Here is a 14,613-nt window from a genome sequence, read left to right as displayed (position 1 = left end):
CAACGTCATGTTATGAGTCTTTAATCGAAATTAAATTCGTTTGCCGCTCGTTTTGAAATGCGTGTAATTGTGCTGCTAAATATAATTTGTGCATCTTTTTGCTTCGAAAATTACCGCTTACCGAGTTCCATAAAACCGCATCACTACAATCTGCGTTTATTAACCCATCTGAATGACTACACTCGGCTATTCTTCACCGGCGATGTTGAAATTCATCTGCACATTTTGCAAGCCACCAATAACATAACGTTGCATGTCGGTTCCCGACTAAATATCGACACTACTGGCATATGGATGCAGTCCGTGGCCAGCAAGTGCCACAAGGACATTGCTATTAAAGGTGTGGAGCGTGACTCAAAATTTGATTTCTATATATTGCATCTAAATACTCAACTGTGGCCTTCACAACGTTATGTGCTTCGACTGCCATTTTGGGCCAGACTCTGCCAAACGTTATCGGGTTACTATGCCAGTAGCTACCAAAATGAATGTGGCCAAACACGGTAAGAATATCTGCATCCTTTGATTGCCTCTTAATGTTGTATTCGTCTTCACAGATTCATTTCGGTAACGCAGTTCGAGCCGACGGACGCTCGAACCGCATTTCCCTGCTTCGATGAGCCCAATCTCAAGGCCACCTTCAACATTACACTGGGCCACCACAAGCATTACAATGCTCTTAGCAATATGCCGCTAGCTGAGAAGATTCCCATGTATGTAGCTTGCTCCTAATTACAGAAAGAAGTGCTTAGCTCATAGTAGTTCCCAAGACTTGCAGGTGTGAACGCAGGAACTGGGTATGGAGCATATTCCGGCAGACTGAGATAATGTCCACGTATCTGGTAGCTTTCAGCATCAACGACTTCGCAGGCTACGCCTCGTACAATGACCCATATGAGCGCCAAGTCAAGTTCATCACCTGGGCGCAATCATCGGCCATTGAGCAGTGCAAATATGCTGCCGAGATTGGACCACGCTTAATGGCCTACTATGAGCAGCTGTTTGGCATAAGTTACCCGTTGCCCAAAATGGATCAACTGGCTGTGCCAGATTTTAGTGCCGGAGCAATGGAGAATTGGGGTCTAATTACATATCGAGAAGCATCGTTGCTCTACGCAGAGGAGGCTTCATCTCTGCTGGATAAGCAGCGTGTTACCAATATTATAGCACACGAGCTGGCACATCAATGGTTTGGTAATCTGGTCACAATGGAATGGTGGAATGATCTCTGGCTGAACGAAGGCTTTGCCACATATGTGGCCACCTTGGGGATGAACGCGTTGTGCAGCAATTGGCATGCCTATGAGGAGGAATCAGTAGAAAACGTGCTTGCCATCCTCTACACAGATTCCTTCTGCAACACCCGACCCATTCATCAGCCATCTGTGAGACGTGGCAGTCAAATTGCCGAGCTCTTTGATGTCATTACCTATCGCAAGGGAGCGGTTATTATTCGAATGATGCACTTTTTCATAGGGGACAAGGCTTTTAAACGTGGCCTAAATTATTATCTACAGAAGCACTCATATATTAATGCCAAGCAGCAAGATTTGTGGCTGCAGTTGACGGAGGCGGCGCATCTGTTGAAAACCATGCCACATGACTTAGATGTGCAAATCGTCATGGACACTTGGACATTCCAACCGGGCATTCCATTGATTAGTGTGCAACGTCACTACTTCACAAAGTCGGCAACAATTACCCAGAGCCGTTATCGAATGTATGATGAAGTCGAGCCTCCTCAGATGAACGAGAGTCCATTGCAGTCGGAGCCCTGTTGGTTTGTGCCAATTAGCTACACGACAGATTCCCAATCCAACTTTGTGTCTACCGAGCCAAGAGCCTGGCTACGTTGTCAGGGAGGCGAAGTGTTGCCGCTTGAGCTGCAGGACTTGCCCTATGCGCAGGAATGGCTGATCTTAAACGTGCAGCTGGCAACTCCATATCGCATTAACTATGATACTGGCAACTGGGAATTGATCATCAAAGGTCTGCAAAGCGGTGTGTTTAAGCGCATTCATGTCATGAATCGGGCACAATTGTTGGACGATTCCTTGTCGCTGGCTTGGAGTGGTCATCTCAGTTATGCGTTAGCTCTGAAGCTGTTGGGATACTTGAAGCATGAGCATGAATTCATTCCCTGGCGGGCTGCATTGAATCAGCTATCTGCCATCGAACGAATCATGCGACAAACATCTGAATTTGAAGAGTTTCAGGTTAATTTAAAATAAGTATTGATTCTACCACATCAATAACATGCTACACTCCCTAATTTACAGCACTTTATGAACCATCTGCTTGATCCCATCTACAACTACTTGGGGGGCATACACGAGGATGCAGACAATCGTCATCACGTGGCCCACAAAACACTAATCAATCGTTGGGCTTGCCGCCTGAACCAAGCAGATTGTGTAAAGGGAGCGTTGAAATATTATCATCGCTGGTTCATCCTTAACAATCCGGATGAATCGAATCCAGTTCCCCAAAATCTACGTACAGTGATTTACTGTACGGCAGTTCAACATGGCGATGCGGATGATTGGAATTTCTTTTGGCGACGTTACACGAACAGCTCAGTAGCCAGTGAGAAACGACTTATACTTCTCTCATTGAGCTGCAGTCGTAAAGTTGATCAAATTGAGCACTATCTGAAAGTAATATTTAGAGAAAAGTCTCTCATACGAAAACAAGATGCATCTCAAATTTTTGAAGCGATTGTACGCAATGATATTGGTTTTCATATAGCCAAAGACTTTGTCATGCATAAGTTTGAGAAACTGAAACAGTTGTAAGTAAATGAGTTTAATTAAATGTAATTAATAATTTATTTATTCCACACATAAAAAGCTATGAGTCAAACCGACGAGAACTAGCTGCGCTACTCGTCAAAATTGCCCAAAATATCAATTGTCAGCGGGACTATCAGCAAATGAGAACATTCATTGAGACACAAAAGCAGCTGCTGGAGTCTTCAATGCTTATCTTGCGACGAGCGCTTGAGCAAGCCCAGTTGAATCTTCGGTGGCGGCAAAAGCGAATCTCGGAATTCAGCAGCAATCTTTATATGCACTGCTATGACTAAAGTTTAAGAGGATGTTTTATTATCCTAAATAGATTTTTGTAATTTTAACAATTGTCGTATTTTTTTTATTAGTATAACAAGTAGTATTATAAGCGCTAGTATTAATCACAGAACACAAGACCAAATCCTATTCGAATGAGAGATGCACTCAATTGTCTCCCGCACTTCCATGATTACCTCCGCCACCGCCTGAGAAAGCGGAGCTAGCATTTCCAGCACTCGCTGCAAACACGCTGCGCAGATTCTGCAATATGCCCCAGAGCATAGTGCCGAGCATGCCCAAGGATTCGAGGGTATTGAAACCATTGCTCTCAATGGCTGTTTCGCGATCCTCTTCCGTCTCAATGGCAGATGATTCGTTACCACTGTGATGGGTTGTATGATGAACTCCATGATGGCCAATCAGTCGATGCGTGTTGGTGCGCACATGTGTGTCATTGACACCGCCTCCTCCAACAGCATTCAGCAAGTGCTTGACCGGCTCCAGCACGGGAATTGCAAGCTTAATGCGATTCCATGCATCTGGTGTTTCCGTTGAGCTTTCGTGTTGTTCACTCACCGGATCATCAAGGCTAAGCTCATCATCGAGCGTATTCCGTTTGGTTGCCGGCGCATCGTCTGTGTCGAGACTATTGTTGCTTGGACCTTGCAACAGCAACAAGCTGCCAAATAATTGTTGCACTTGCATCGAGTTGTTGGCCTCCGCCTCGTTACGTTTAAAATCGAATTCTTCTCTTGGTCTTTGTGCTTTCTTTAGATTCACGAAGCTGACAATATGTGTCGACTCTTTTTTACTGACTATGGATGGAGATGGGGATGAAGTTGCCTCATAATTGTAGTCTGCTGGCTTTGCCTCTGCTCCAGGTGTCGTCGTCAGCAACAGCAACCATACGAACTGCATAAAAATGTATATAATATGAATTATTAGTACCTTAATCAAAAATCCATATGCAGATTGTGAATTATAATTAGGCAGTTCATATGCTACGACAATCGTAGCTCAATACACATGATTGGCCTTAATGAGATGACGACGCTTCACCCGAAATCATTTTAATTGTTCTATTATACCCTACAAATACACTCAAGGTCTTGAAAAGCAATAGTTGGCTAAAATTTTTATTGCGAATGCCAGTCCAAATTGAAATCCTGTCCTTAAATATAATCCACAATTGCTGTTTGAATAATTGGATGTTTAATTTAATTTAATTTAATTTGGCCTAAATTGATCTTTAATATTTATATCCCATTGAGAGAAAATTACTTGTTGTGGAAGAATGAGCAGCCTACCGAATATGTGTGTTTAATTATCCAATCACATGCAGCTCTTGCACAACGTGACTGATTTGCTGAAGCACAGCTCAAAGGCTACAAGCTAGGAGGTTGAGATTTGGGCCCTCACTTCTTCAAGCATATGACTTAACTCTAGGTTCGAAGACGGAGCTAGCAAATACAGTACCAAACTTTACTAAATGCGTATAATTAAAGGATCTTTCAAACTGTGCTACTACTTTGTATCATACGAGTTTTTTATTTGATGTTTGGGCTTACGTGGAGGAACAGTAAAAGACATAGTGAACTATATGTGGAGCTTGACAATCGCGACATTGTCAATGACATTTATGCACATACGAATAACTAAAAACGAAACCGTTGCCAGCAAGCGTACAAATCAAACCTAGACCAACAACCAGGTAGGTATTCGTACTCACGACCCGTTCAACGTCAACCGAATACTGACTGGCTACAGACTGAGTGTCTATCGGTGTGCCCAAAACTGAACGTTGGCTCTGAATCTGAAAAAAAAAACAATAAAAGATTGATTAATATGCTGTAAGTGTACAGTCAGTTTTTGAACATAAATTCATTGCATTAGGTATAAAGAGACGCAAAAATAAATTCGAGAACTTATAGATATGTACGAATATTCTTATGCAAGCGTATTGAAACCCAAAACCTATATATTTTCAAATTTAAAAAAAAAATCTACATCGTAGTTAACATGCTTAGACGTTCTTTCGTTTACATTTACATAATGTAAATTAGTCCTCACACACAGCTCAACACAAAACCATCCAAAATCTGAAAAATATATAGCGAAATTCCAAATTTTCTGTAAATGTACTGCATATAAAAGTACACCTTTTTTCGACTAAAACAAAACTTGAATTATTTTTGGTAAATGTTTTTCATTGTGGTGTATTTCAAGTAATTTTCGAATTTTGTTATTTAAGAGTTATTAGTGGTTATGAGGATATTTGGTAAAATGACCCGCTTTCTTCAGGTATGTTGGCGGTACATTTAATTATCTTAATAAATCTATCATTCGTAAAATGATAAAAGATATCATAAATTTTTGTATTATCCAAGCAACCATTGATATCCAAACTTAATACTTTGCTGAAGGGAAATCTAGCAATGCTTCAGTTAATTCATATTTCTCTTTCGATTCACTTAGTTTTCCATAATATTTGTTCAGAAAATTCAAATTGTCTAGCGAAATTTTTTTAAATACATTTTTATTTTTTGTTTATTTTTTTTTTTTTTGGCAATCGAAATTGTGCAAATTAATAAAAGTTAATCGAATGGCGACATATCTATCACAGATTTCTCGATGTTTACGTTATCACGCCCCAATCTGCCGACCGCATCGCTTGCTCCATGGCAGTTGTAAGCAATGGAAAAAGATCTGCTCAAACTGCGCCAGCTGGCAGCCGCCATTACTGATGGAGATTCGCCCACATCTACCAATGCGCATCCATGTGCAACTCTTCACCACAAGGACTACGAACGTGTTCACCTTTAACAACGCATCTGACATGCTGCGCAAGCGAATCTGCTTCACTGGAACACAAAATGAAGAAGCAGCCTCCCAAATTGTACCGGTTGGCGTTATTGTGCCAGATAAAGGCGAAAGCAATATGAAAATCGTTATAGTGCCGCTGGACTTAGTGAATCAGGATAGCGACAGCTTAAAGAACACGCTGACTGTCATCAATGAGCTGCGTAAACATGCCAATGAGATAGACTTATTTACTAACACCATAATCGAAGACTATCGCAAGGATCAGTTGAATAACCAGACTTCCGACATTAACAATAACAGCAATATAGTTGAAGAAAAGGCACCTGTTATGGAGGAACTAGAACAGATTGCTAAAGCGGATGACATTCATCTATGGGACACATACACTACCAAGGAAGTGGATGTCGTGGCCTCCTCTGCACCCGAGATAAGCGCACCCGAACTGGAATTACAGGCCGCAGTAGCATCGCTGGCCACCGATTTAGCTGCCTCTACCCAAGCAGATGTGGCGCCCATGACTCCCTCGCCATTCACACCAAGCTTGCCAAACGCACCGCCGACGCTTCCAATTAATCCGAACACAGTGCCCATCACAACGCCACAGACGCAACCCGGTGCCATGCCCTTGGCTGATCCAATTGAAACACAAATTTCAGCCCAACCGCAAAACGAGGACGTTCCACCAGAGGCTGAGATTCAGCAGATAACCATAGATGTTCCGCAACAGCTGGGCGAACATTTGGCTGATATGGCCATTGCGTCGATGCAGCTGTCATTCGAGATGAATATGACGAATGTGCGGGATGCAATCCTCTATGGCGATGAATTAATCATGAAGGACGGTCCAAAGTTGGACAACGAGCCGATGGTTTTCTTGGAAACCAATGTCAAGGTGGATCCTGCGAATGAACCACAATTTACAGTTCCCCTTCACTTTAATGCCTTGATTAAGGGTACCGTCGATATCGATGCCGATCGCCTCAATCCCGAACAATTGACACAAGAGAACCTACCTAATTACAACGACGCAGTTACCTCGATAGCTGCCAACATTTGCAGCACTGCCTTACAACAAGGCTTTGCCTCCGAGCTGACTTCAAAGCCCACTGCCCAAGCTAATCATGATCCTCACAAATCACACGCTCAGGCCCGCATGGCATTGAAGCGTCATCAGGCCCAGAAGCACATGAAAATGGATCACAAACGTCCGAAAGTCGAGTACAACAGTCCTAAAGCAGCTTTGCCCAACACTCTTCCCCAGGAAAGCTTAGCGGCAGCTGTACCAATGCCATTAAGTCCATCTCTAAAAGACGGATGCAAGCACCCGATTATTAAAAAAAAGAAGAAGTGCCCCAAGCCATGCAAACTACCAGACCCCTGTAAAGAAGACAAGTGTAATCGTCCGCAAAAGCACCGAAAATCAAAGAGTGAAGATAAGGTTGAAATAACGGCTAGTTCTGGTAAGAAGGGTGGTAAGGATCCCTGTGCCAAGGGTAGCGGCGGTAAGGGAAAGGATGCCAAAAGCGGCAAGGATGGCAAGGGTGGTAAGGACGGCAAGAAGGATCCTTGCGCCAAGTTTAAAAAGGGAAAGGATGGGAAGAGTGGAAAAGATGGTAAAAAAGATCCCTGCGCCAAGGGCGGCAAGGACGCTAAAAGTGCCAAGAAAGGAGAAAAAGGAAAAGATGGCAAGGACAAAAAGGATCCTTGTGCCAAGTTTAAGAAAGGAAAAGATGGTAAGGACGCAAAGAGTAAAAAGGGAGGAAAAGACGGTAAGGACAAGAAGGATCCCTGCGCAAAGTTCAAGAAAGGAAAAGATGGTAAGGACGCAAAGAGTAAAAAGGGAGGAAAAGACGGTAAGGACAAGAAAGATCCCTGTGCCAAGTTCAAGAAAGGAAAGGGCGGTAAGGACGCAAAGAGTAAAAAGGGAGGAAAAGACGGGAAGGACAAGAAAGATCCCTGTGCCAAGTTCAAGAAAGGAAAAGATGGTAAGGACGCAAAGAGTAAAAAGGGAGGAAAGGGTGGAAAAGACGGCAAGGATAAGAAAGACCCTTGTGCCAAGTTCAAGAAAGGAAAAGATGGTAAGGACGCAAAGAGTAAAAAGGGAGGCAAAGACGGCAAGGATAAAAAGGATCCTTGTGCCAAGTTCAAGAAAGGAAAGGGCGGTAAGGACGCAAAGAGTAAAAAGGGAGGAAAAGACGGGAAGGACAAGAAAGATCCCTGTGCCAAGTTCAAGAAAGGAAAGGGCGGTAAGGACGCAAAGAGTAAAAAGGGAGGAAAAGACGGGAAGGACAAGAAAGATCCCTGTGCCAAGTTCAAGAAAGGAAAGGGCGGTAAGGACGCAAAGAGTAAAAAGGGAGGAAAAGACGGGAAGGACAAGAAAGATCCCTGTGCCAAGTTCAAGAAAGGAAAGGGCGGTAAGGACGCAAAGAGTAAAAAGGGAGGTAAAGACGGAAAAGGAAAAAAGGATCCCTGCAAGAAAAAGTTTTCCACTTGCACAAGTCCTTTATCACAGTTGAATCAGTCGAAGTCCTTGTGGCATCCGAAACGCAGATTATCCACATCTCGCCGAACCCAAAGCTTAAAGCCTGCACGTTTCACTGTGTACTCGACTCTTGTGCGCCGTCATTATGCAGGCTTGCAGATGAGTGCGTGGTTGCCTCGTACTCAATTTAGTCGGACATATGGAAAAAAAGATGAGGGTCAAAAATCAAAATGTGCTGCTCTTCAAAGCAAACAACCAAAACGTAAGCATAAAAAGGCACGGACTGGTCTTCGGACAGATTGTTATGGACAGCATTCAGATGAGTGTCCAAAAAAGTTTGTAGCGAAATGCTCTACCGTGAAATTCCCCAAAAAGAAATGTGAAAATCCAAAGAGTAAATCCAAACCTCCAATGGCCAAAATGCAGAAGCCCAAGAAGAAACTTCCTAACGTATGTAAGCATGCAAATCCTCGTCAAGGTACGCTAAACAATAATTCAGTTCAGACGTAGGAACAAAAAACTAATCGTTTCTCATTGATTAGGTAGAAAGAAATAAGCTCTTAAAATCGGGCTTATGTAGTTTAAACCAGATGCGTATGCAAAGTTATTCGTTACTTAGCATAAAACGGTTTGTCTCTCAAGCGGCCACAGAAAATTGCATGCCCCAAGAAGAAGAAGCTTCCTCCGGATCTGTTGAGGTCGTCAAAATTCCAGTGTCGTACCACATACGCAAAGAGCACAAAGAGCGTCCGAATCTCAAAAAATATGGTGATTAATCTCTTCGAAAATGTGTATACATTTTAATTTAAAAAGATTTTACTTTATAGATGTTCTAATCCGTACCGCCTCGATTGCTTTAACCGGCTCAGATATTCATGTCTATGAGAACGCGAACCGTGATATAGAAGGCATAACATTGGGACACGATGCCACTGGTTTTGTAGAAGAAATCGGTAGTTGTGTGCAAAATCTGCATGTAGGCGATCGTGTAGTCATGGAGGCGGCGCTGTCATGCGGTATTTGTGATTATTGCAAGAATGGTCAATACAACATTTGCACGGATTTGGTTTACAATGGCTTTATGGCCAGTCATCAATCGCATCCCGCCGATCTGTGCCACCGCTTACCAAACTCCATTAGCATGGAGGAGGGCACACTCACCCAAACGCTGGCCATGGGGTGTCAGGCGTGCTTCAAGGCAAACATAACACCCACCAGCAATGTACTGATCATTGGCTCAACTCCCACTGGGGTGTCGACAGCAATGTGTGCTGCCGCAATTGGTGCTAAGAGGGTGATAGTTGCTGGGACAATGGCCTCTGCGCTACAAACAATTAATCGGGTATTTGGCTTCGCTACGATACACTTCGAGCCGAACGCTTTGTTTGGCGAGGTTCTCGAGACAATATACAAAAATTTCGACGGTTGGCCGAACTGTGCCATTAACTGCGCCGTGGCTCCTATGACTATGAATCTGGCTGTAATGGCGTTGCAGCCATGCGGCGTGTGTGTGCTCTCTGAATGTGAGTGTGAGTGTGCCAGTTTCAATGCTCTTGATGTTCTCATGAAAAACATACGAATTATTCCAAGCTTTCGATCCGCCAACATGTAAGTAAGATAGGACTTGCACGCTTATTATGTTGTAACGATATGCACTCTGTAAAAAAGGTATCCAACGGCATTAACGCTTATGAAATCGGGACGCGCGCCGATGCACAAATTCATTGCCAAAACATTTACATGGAGCGAACTCGATGAGGCCTTCAAATCGGCACTGCACGAGTCCAATATTGGTCCCCGCAAAATTATCGTTAACAGCACGGAGGGAATTAACATTGGGGACTTGTTAAAAAAAAAGTTAAATGCGAATGTAGCTGATAATACTAAAGTGGCCTGTGATAAATAAAAGCATTAAAAAATTAAATAGACATAAAGAATGTTAATGCCAGGTTATTGTTCAGTGCTGCAAAAAAAAAGCTTCGCATATTAACATTTTAATTGAAAAAAAGTGAGACTGCTTTTTGGATTTAAAATACAATACATAAGTAACATTGTTTTTGTTTTCTCAGCATCTATGAATCTCTCTCATTATAGACTATTTAACGACATATAAAAATTATTGTACTTCGCTGCTTACAACAAACTATTTTACAAAATTTACATACGCAAAAACTAAATGGAGTCGTTCATTTAAAACTGTAGTCTAAGGAAGGATTAGAATGTTCACCCATAACATAAATCACAACATAATCAATAATTAAGGATTTCAAAACAATAATAGAATTAGCATAACATACAGCGAGTCCATCGCACAAATTGTTTGGAACATTTGCTCGCATCGACTTCGAGTATAAATAATAAAGAATTATAGCTAATTACTAATCAATAGCAAAGATATGTAAGACATGTCAGAGGTATGTTCGTGTGTGACTAATTACTGGACTGTTTCTTGGTTTCAAAGCATGTATGTTATCATGCGTGTGTATGTTTGACTCTTGTTCCCTGGTTGGTTTTTGCATTTAAATCTTTAAGACAACTCTTTGATCGCCTTCGCAGACGCTCAAAAAGTTGCATTTGGCTAATTCCAAGCGCTTATGCTATAAAGTAATTTATGGTAATATAAGTATTTAATATAGTAGAATCGTCAGTGTCAAAAATAATGTTTAGACGCTCGTGCATCAAGCGTTCATTTGTGAAGGTAGTTTGTCTTTTGGTGTTCAATCTTTTCACAATATTTATATATATATATTCTTTCATTTAACTTTTCAAACAATATCGTAATGTTCCTGCCGTTCATTTCTAATTATCATGTATCTGCATTTCGAGCTCAATATCTGACAGATTTATTTCGCGAATCGAGTTAATGAACATGTAGCGCGATGTGTAGATATACAGCCAACGGAACCATTTCAACTGCGATTGATGCTCCATCATGGCACTTCTTACAATCGACGCATCCTTCCAGCTTAGAATGCACCTATAATATTAATGGTTAAATACTATATATATTGATAAATATATATTTAAATACATACCAATGCGAGGACATGAAACATGTGCACAGCAAATCGAAGATTGATAGATATTTCCGTACCAAATTGATCGAATCTAGTGTATAAAACTTACACCCTGCAAAAAGTTATATCAGAATATTAAATTATTGAAGCTATAATTAGAAAACGAATCGAAGCAACAACACCCAGAATTAGCATGACAATTAACATGTGCAATTTAGGTTGTGGCCTATTTGTTATTGTTATTGTTGCCGCAGCTATTGCTGTTGCTGCTTATGCAAAAACCCGTGACTCACCCTTAGGCAATAAATTGGCTAAACACAATGAAGCGGCTGCGTAGTAGACTGCACAATGATTGGGATGTGAGCTGACCCCATCGCGATCGAAGGTGAATATCGCCTGTATATCAAGACTCTCAACCGTATGCAATATAAAGCTGGCAACAGCATCTGATCGCCACTCAACATTTGGATCATCTGGCAAATTGGTGGCGTTAACCAAAATGATATTCGACTCGCAAATACCCAAGCGTTTGCACGCCCGATATAATTCATCTCTTCGCACCTGGCCCTTCTGCTCGTAGTTGCCTAATTGTTTTCAAATAGTATTAATAGATATAGATAGAGGGAGAATTTAATGCTCACCATTCGACAAGCAGAGCACGTAGACTTGACATCCATCGCGCTGTGTTAGCGTATAGATCAATGGCCCAAAGAACATGCACTCGTCATCCGGATGTGCGATGACCAAAAGTACACGACCCATTAAAGCTGCCTTGGGCAGATGAACGCTACGCAGACCGCATTGCAAAGCGTTGCGCAAGCCGCTCTCCCCGCTGCCACTGCTGTTGTTGCTGCTGCTGTTGTTGTTGTTGTTGTTGCTGTTCCTTGCGTCTGATGGCGACGCCGCTGCTGTTGCCGCTGCCGCAGCCGACAGCCAGAAGGTCAGCTTGTAGAGTCCCAGGCATACTAGCAAGTATACCGCACATGCTATCAGTATATGCTCCAGCGCTTCAGCCGATGATGACTTGATCAGGCAATAGATGCTTGATGGAGTCAGTTGTTGGCGCAGGCCAATGAACGGACGTGTGACAGCCTCGGTAATTGCGCTAGCGTTAACAATATTGGCCAAGAATTCGCTTAGCCAGTTCAATTTCATTTCATTGCGTTTGCTTGTGTATTCTACTACTGTTTTTCCGTTTGGTCAAAACGTACACCAAAAATGGACATAAAAACTCAATTAACTCGAACTAATTTATTATCCTCGTCCCCTTTAATGCACAGTGCAACAATTGCTTTGCAATACTTAAATAATTGTAAACGAAATAAACGTATGTCGGTAATTTAATACTTTAAACGGCTTTCCAATATACGCGGCGGAACTAAAAAAAATTGCATTTTATTTTTGCGCTGCGTGCGTGTGTATTTTGACGGGGCAACAACTAGGGATGGGTGCGTGTAGCGCCAATTTGCGAATATCGTGTCCTCAAATGTCAGCGCACGATAGCTAAACACATGCTTTTGTTTTCAAATACCTCTGGATTTTATGATGTGCGTCAAGATAGCTCCGCAACTTTAGCGTCACATATCGATAAAAAAATATCGGCTAAAAAAAACTTTTTATTTTCGTCTTTTTACGTGGTATTTAAACTAAAATTAAAAAAGTTTGAATGCAAAACAATAGAAAATTAAATTATCTTTCTATTAAATCCATGTTCGTCAAATTTCATGTAGTATTTATGCACTAAAATCGTGATTGAAAAATTGGGGTAGCAACATTTTTGCAAATATCTCGGCTTTGACGAGTTGTCGGCCAAATCGGCTTATAACAAGTTATAGAGTATTGTTTTATAAATATACCCTCAAAAATTCATAATTTTAAAACTTTTCGTTTTTGAGATATTTGAGAAAAAGTACGATAACCTCAGCTCCAGCCCATACAAAATGAGCACAAAAAATCAATGCTACCGATTAATGACCGTAACTTTTTTTTGACTTTCTTGTCGGCCATAGCGCACATTATACTTTCGTAGATACAACTATAAGGAAGATATATAGCAATTTTGGTTGCAATCCAATTTTCTGTTTTTGAGAAAATTGACCTTTTCCTAACCCGCAAAAACAAGTTCATTTCGCAGGTGCATCAAATCACTGGAACCAGCGTGGAACCAGTCAGTGTTAAATAACACCATTTGGACTTTGGCGGGACTTCAAATAATTGCAGAAAATAACTAAACGAAACAAATATTACTATAATTTAAAATTACATTTAAATACTCTATTTATATATATATTACTTTGTTATAATTAATAAATATACGCAATTAAATATTCTTATTTAAATCGTAATTTTGCAGTTTACTTGATCACTGTTAGCGGCAAAACTTTATGTTAACGCTATCATCAAATTATTCTTAATATTTGCAGAACTTATAGGCCATGTCGCGCTATTTCATTCTATTCGAATCAAATAGATAAATATTTTGCTTTTTGTTTTATTCAAATCGGTTAAGCCGTTTTCGAGAAAATTCAATTTTTGTGATTATTGCGAAAATTACAAATAAATTTCAATTTGGCATGGCAACGCTTAACATCTGCGAAGCTAGTAAAAAGTTAGCGTCGAATTTTTGTTTTGCAGATTTTTCAACATTTTGACTATGTACATAATTGGTCAATACTTTAAAAAATAGATAATTAACATATGTATCATTTCCCAATATATACTACATAGCAAATTATCATAGTTTCCGAGAAAATTCAAAATAACATCTACATTTTTCGATTATACGCTCTCCTAGACTTTGTCTGAGAAGGCGCGCATTGTTATAATATAAACATAAAAAATTCGAATGCTTTGCAATTTGTTTTATTCAAATCGTGATTTTCCTTTTCGAGAAAATCGCATTTTAGTAGAATAGTACACATTTTTGAATTTTTGCGCAATACCTAAAGTAGTCAAAGCGTTGCCAAATTTAAAAAATGGCGATCATGTACATACCTATTTATCATATTTATTACCCATATATATCCCCAACTTATTGGCCATGTCGCGCTATTTCATTCTATTCGAATCAAATAGATAAATATTTTGCTTTTTGTTTTATTCAAATCGGTTAAGCCGTTTTCGAGAAAATTCAATTTTTGTGATTATTGCGAAAATTACAAATAAATTTCAATTTGGCATGGCAACGCTTAACATCTGCGAAGCTAGTAAAAAGTTAGCGTCG

General features: G+C 40.8%; 4 protein-coding genes across 11 annotated transcripts; 2 read left to right on the top strand and 2 right to left on the bottom strand.

The window, feature by feature from the left end:
- The first annotated feature begins 1 nt into the window (after position 1).
- On the top strand, positions 2-3,124 carry LOC117575860 (aminopeptidase N-like). 3 transcript variants are annotated; one of them, XM_034260280.2, is made up of 5 exons: positions 2-503; positions 558-713; positions 779-2,216; positions 2,280-2,791; positions 2,851-3,124. In XM_034260280.2, exons 1-5 carry the CDS (start codon positions 58-60, stop codon positions 3,083-3,085), a joined length of 2,787 nt encoding a protein of 928 aa, XP_034116171.2. In that variant the 5' UTR covers positions 2-57; the 3' UTR covers positions 3,086-3,124. The 3 variants fall into 3 exon arrangements, with proteins under 3 accessions (XP_034116171.2, XP_051863076.1, XP_051863075.1); XM_052007116.1 differs by lacking the exon at positions 2-503 and having other exon boundaries at positions 605-713; positions 763-2,216; XM_052007115.1 differs by lacking the exon at positions 2-503 and having other exon boundaries at positions 621-713; positions 771-2,216.
- LOC117575861 (uncharacterized) lies at positions 3,102-4,825 on the bottom strand. The gene is made up of 2 exons (XM_034260282.2): positions 4,637-4,825; positions 3,102-3,980 (listed from the first exon to the last, which is right to left on the bottom strand). Exons 1-2 carry the CDS (start codon positions 4,703-4,705, stop codon positions 3,234-3,236), a joined length of 816 nt encoding a protein of 271 aa, XP_034116173.1. The 5' UTR covers positions 4,706-4,825; the 3' UTR covers positions 3,102-3,233.
- Positions 4,826-5,148: 323 nt separating this feature from the next.
- LOC117575186 (uncharacterized) lies at positions 5,149-10,297 on the top strand. 6 transcript variants are annotated; one of them, XM_052007514.1, is made up of 6 exons: positions 5,149-5,369; positions 5,692-7,909; positions 8,255-8,851; positions 8,920-9,141; positions 9,201-9,981; positions 10,042-10,297. In XM_052007514.1, the coding sequence occupies exons 1-6, from the start codon at positions 5,334-5,336 to the stop codon at positions 10,277-10,279; spliced, it is 4,092 nt and encodes a 1,363-aa protein (XP_051863474.1). In that variant the 5' UTR covers positions 5,149-5,333; the 3' UTR covers positions 10,280-10,297. The 6 variants fall into 6 exon arrangements, with proteins under 6 accessions (XP_051863474.1, XP_051863473.1, XP_051863472.1 ...); XM_052007513.1 differs by having other exon boundaries at positions 5,150-5,369; positions 8,171-8,851; XM_052007512.1 differs by having other exon boundaries at positions 5,151-5,369; positions 8,087-8,851.
- LOC117575192 (N-acetylglucosaminyl-phosphatidylinositol de-N-acetylase) lies at positions 10,151-12,931 on the bottom strand. Its single transcript, XM_034259305.2, has 4 exons — positions 12,032-12,931; positions 11,684-11,974; positions 11,409-11,502; positions 10,151-11,350 (listed from the first exon to the last, which is right to left on the bottom strand). The coding sequence occupies exons 1-4, from the start codon at positions 12,543-12,545 to the stop codon at positions 11,173-11,175; spliced, it is 1,077 nt and encodes a 358-aa protein (XP_034115196.1). The 5' UTR covers positions 12,546-12,931; the 3' UTR covers positions 10,151-11,172.
- Positions 12,932-14,613: the final 1,682 nt, after the last annotated feature.

This window comes from Drosophila albomicans, chromosome 2R, assembly GCF_009650485.2.
Source record: "Drosophila albomicans strain 15112-1751.03 chromosome 2R, ASM965048v2, whole genome shotgun sequence".
NCBI lineage: Eukaryota > Metazoa > Arthropoda > Insecta > Diptera > Drosophilidae > Drosophila > Drosophila albomicans.
This window is presented reverse-complemented; position numbering and strand designations above follow the sequence as displayed.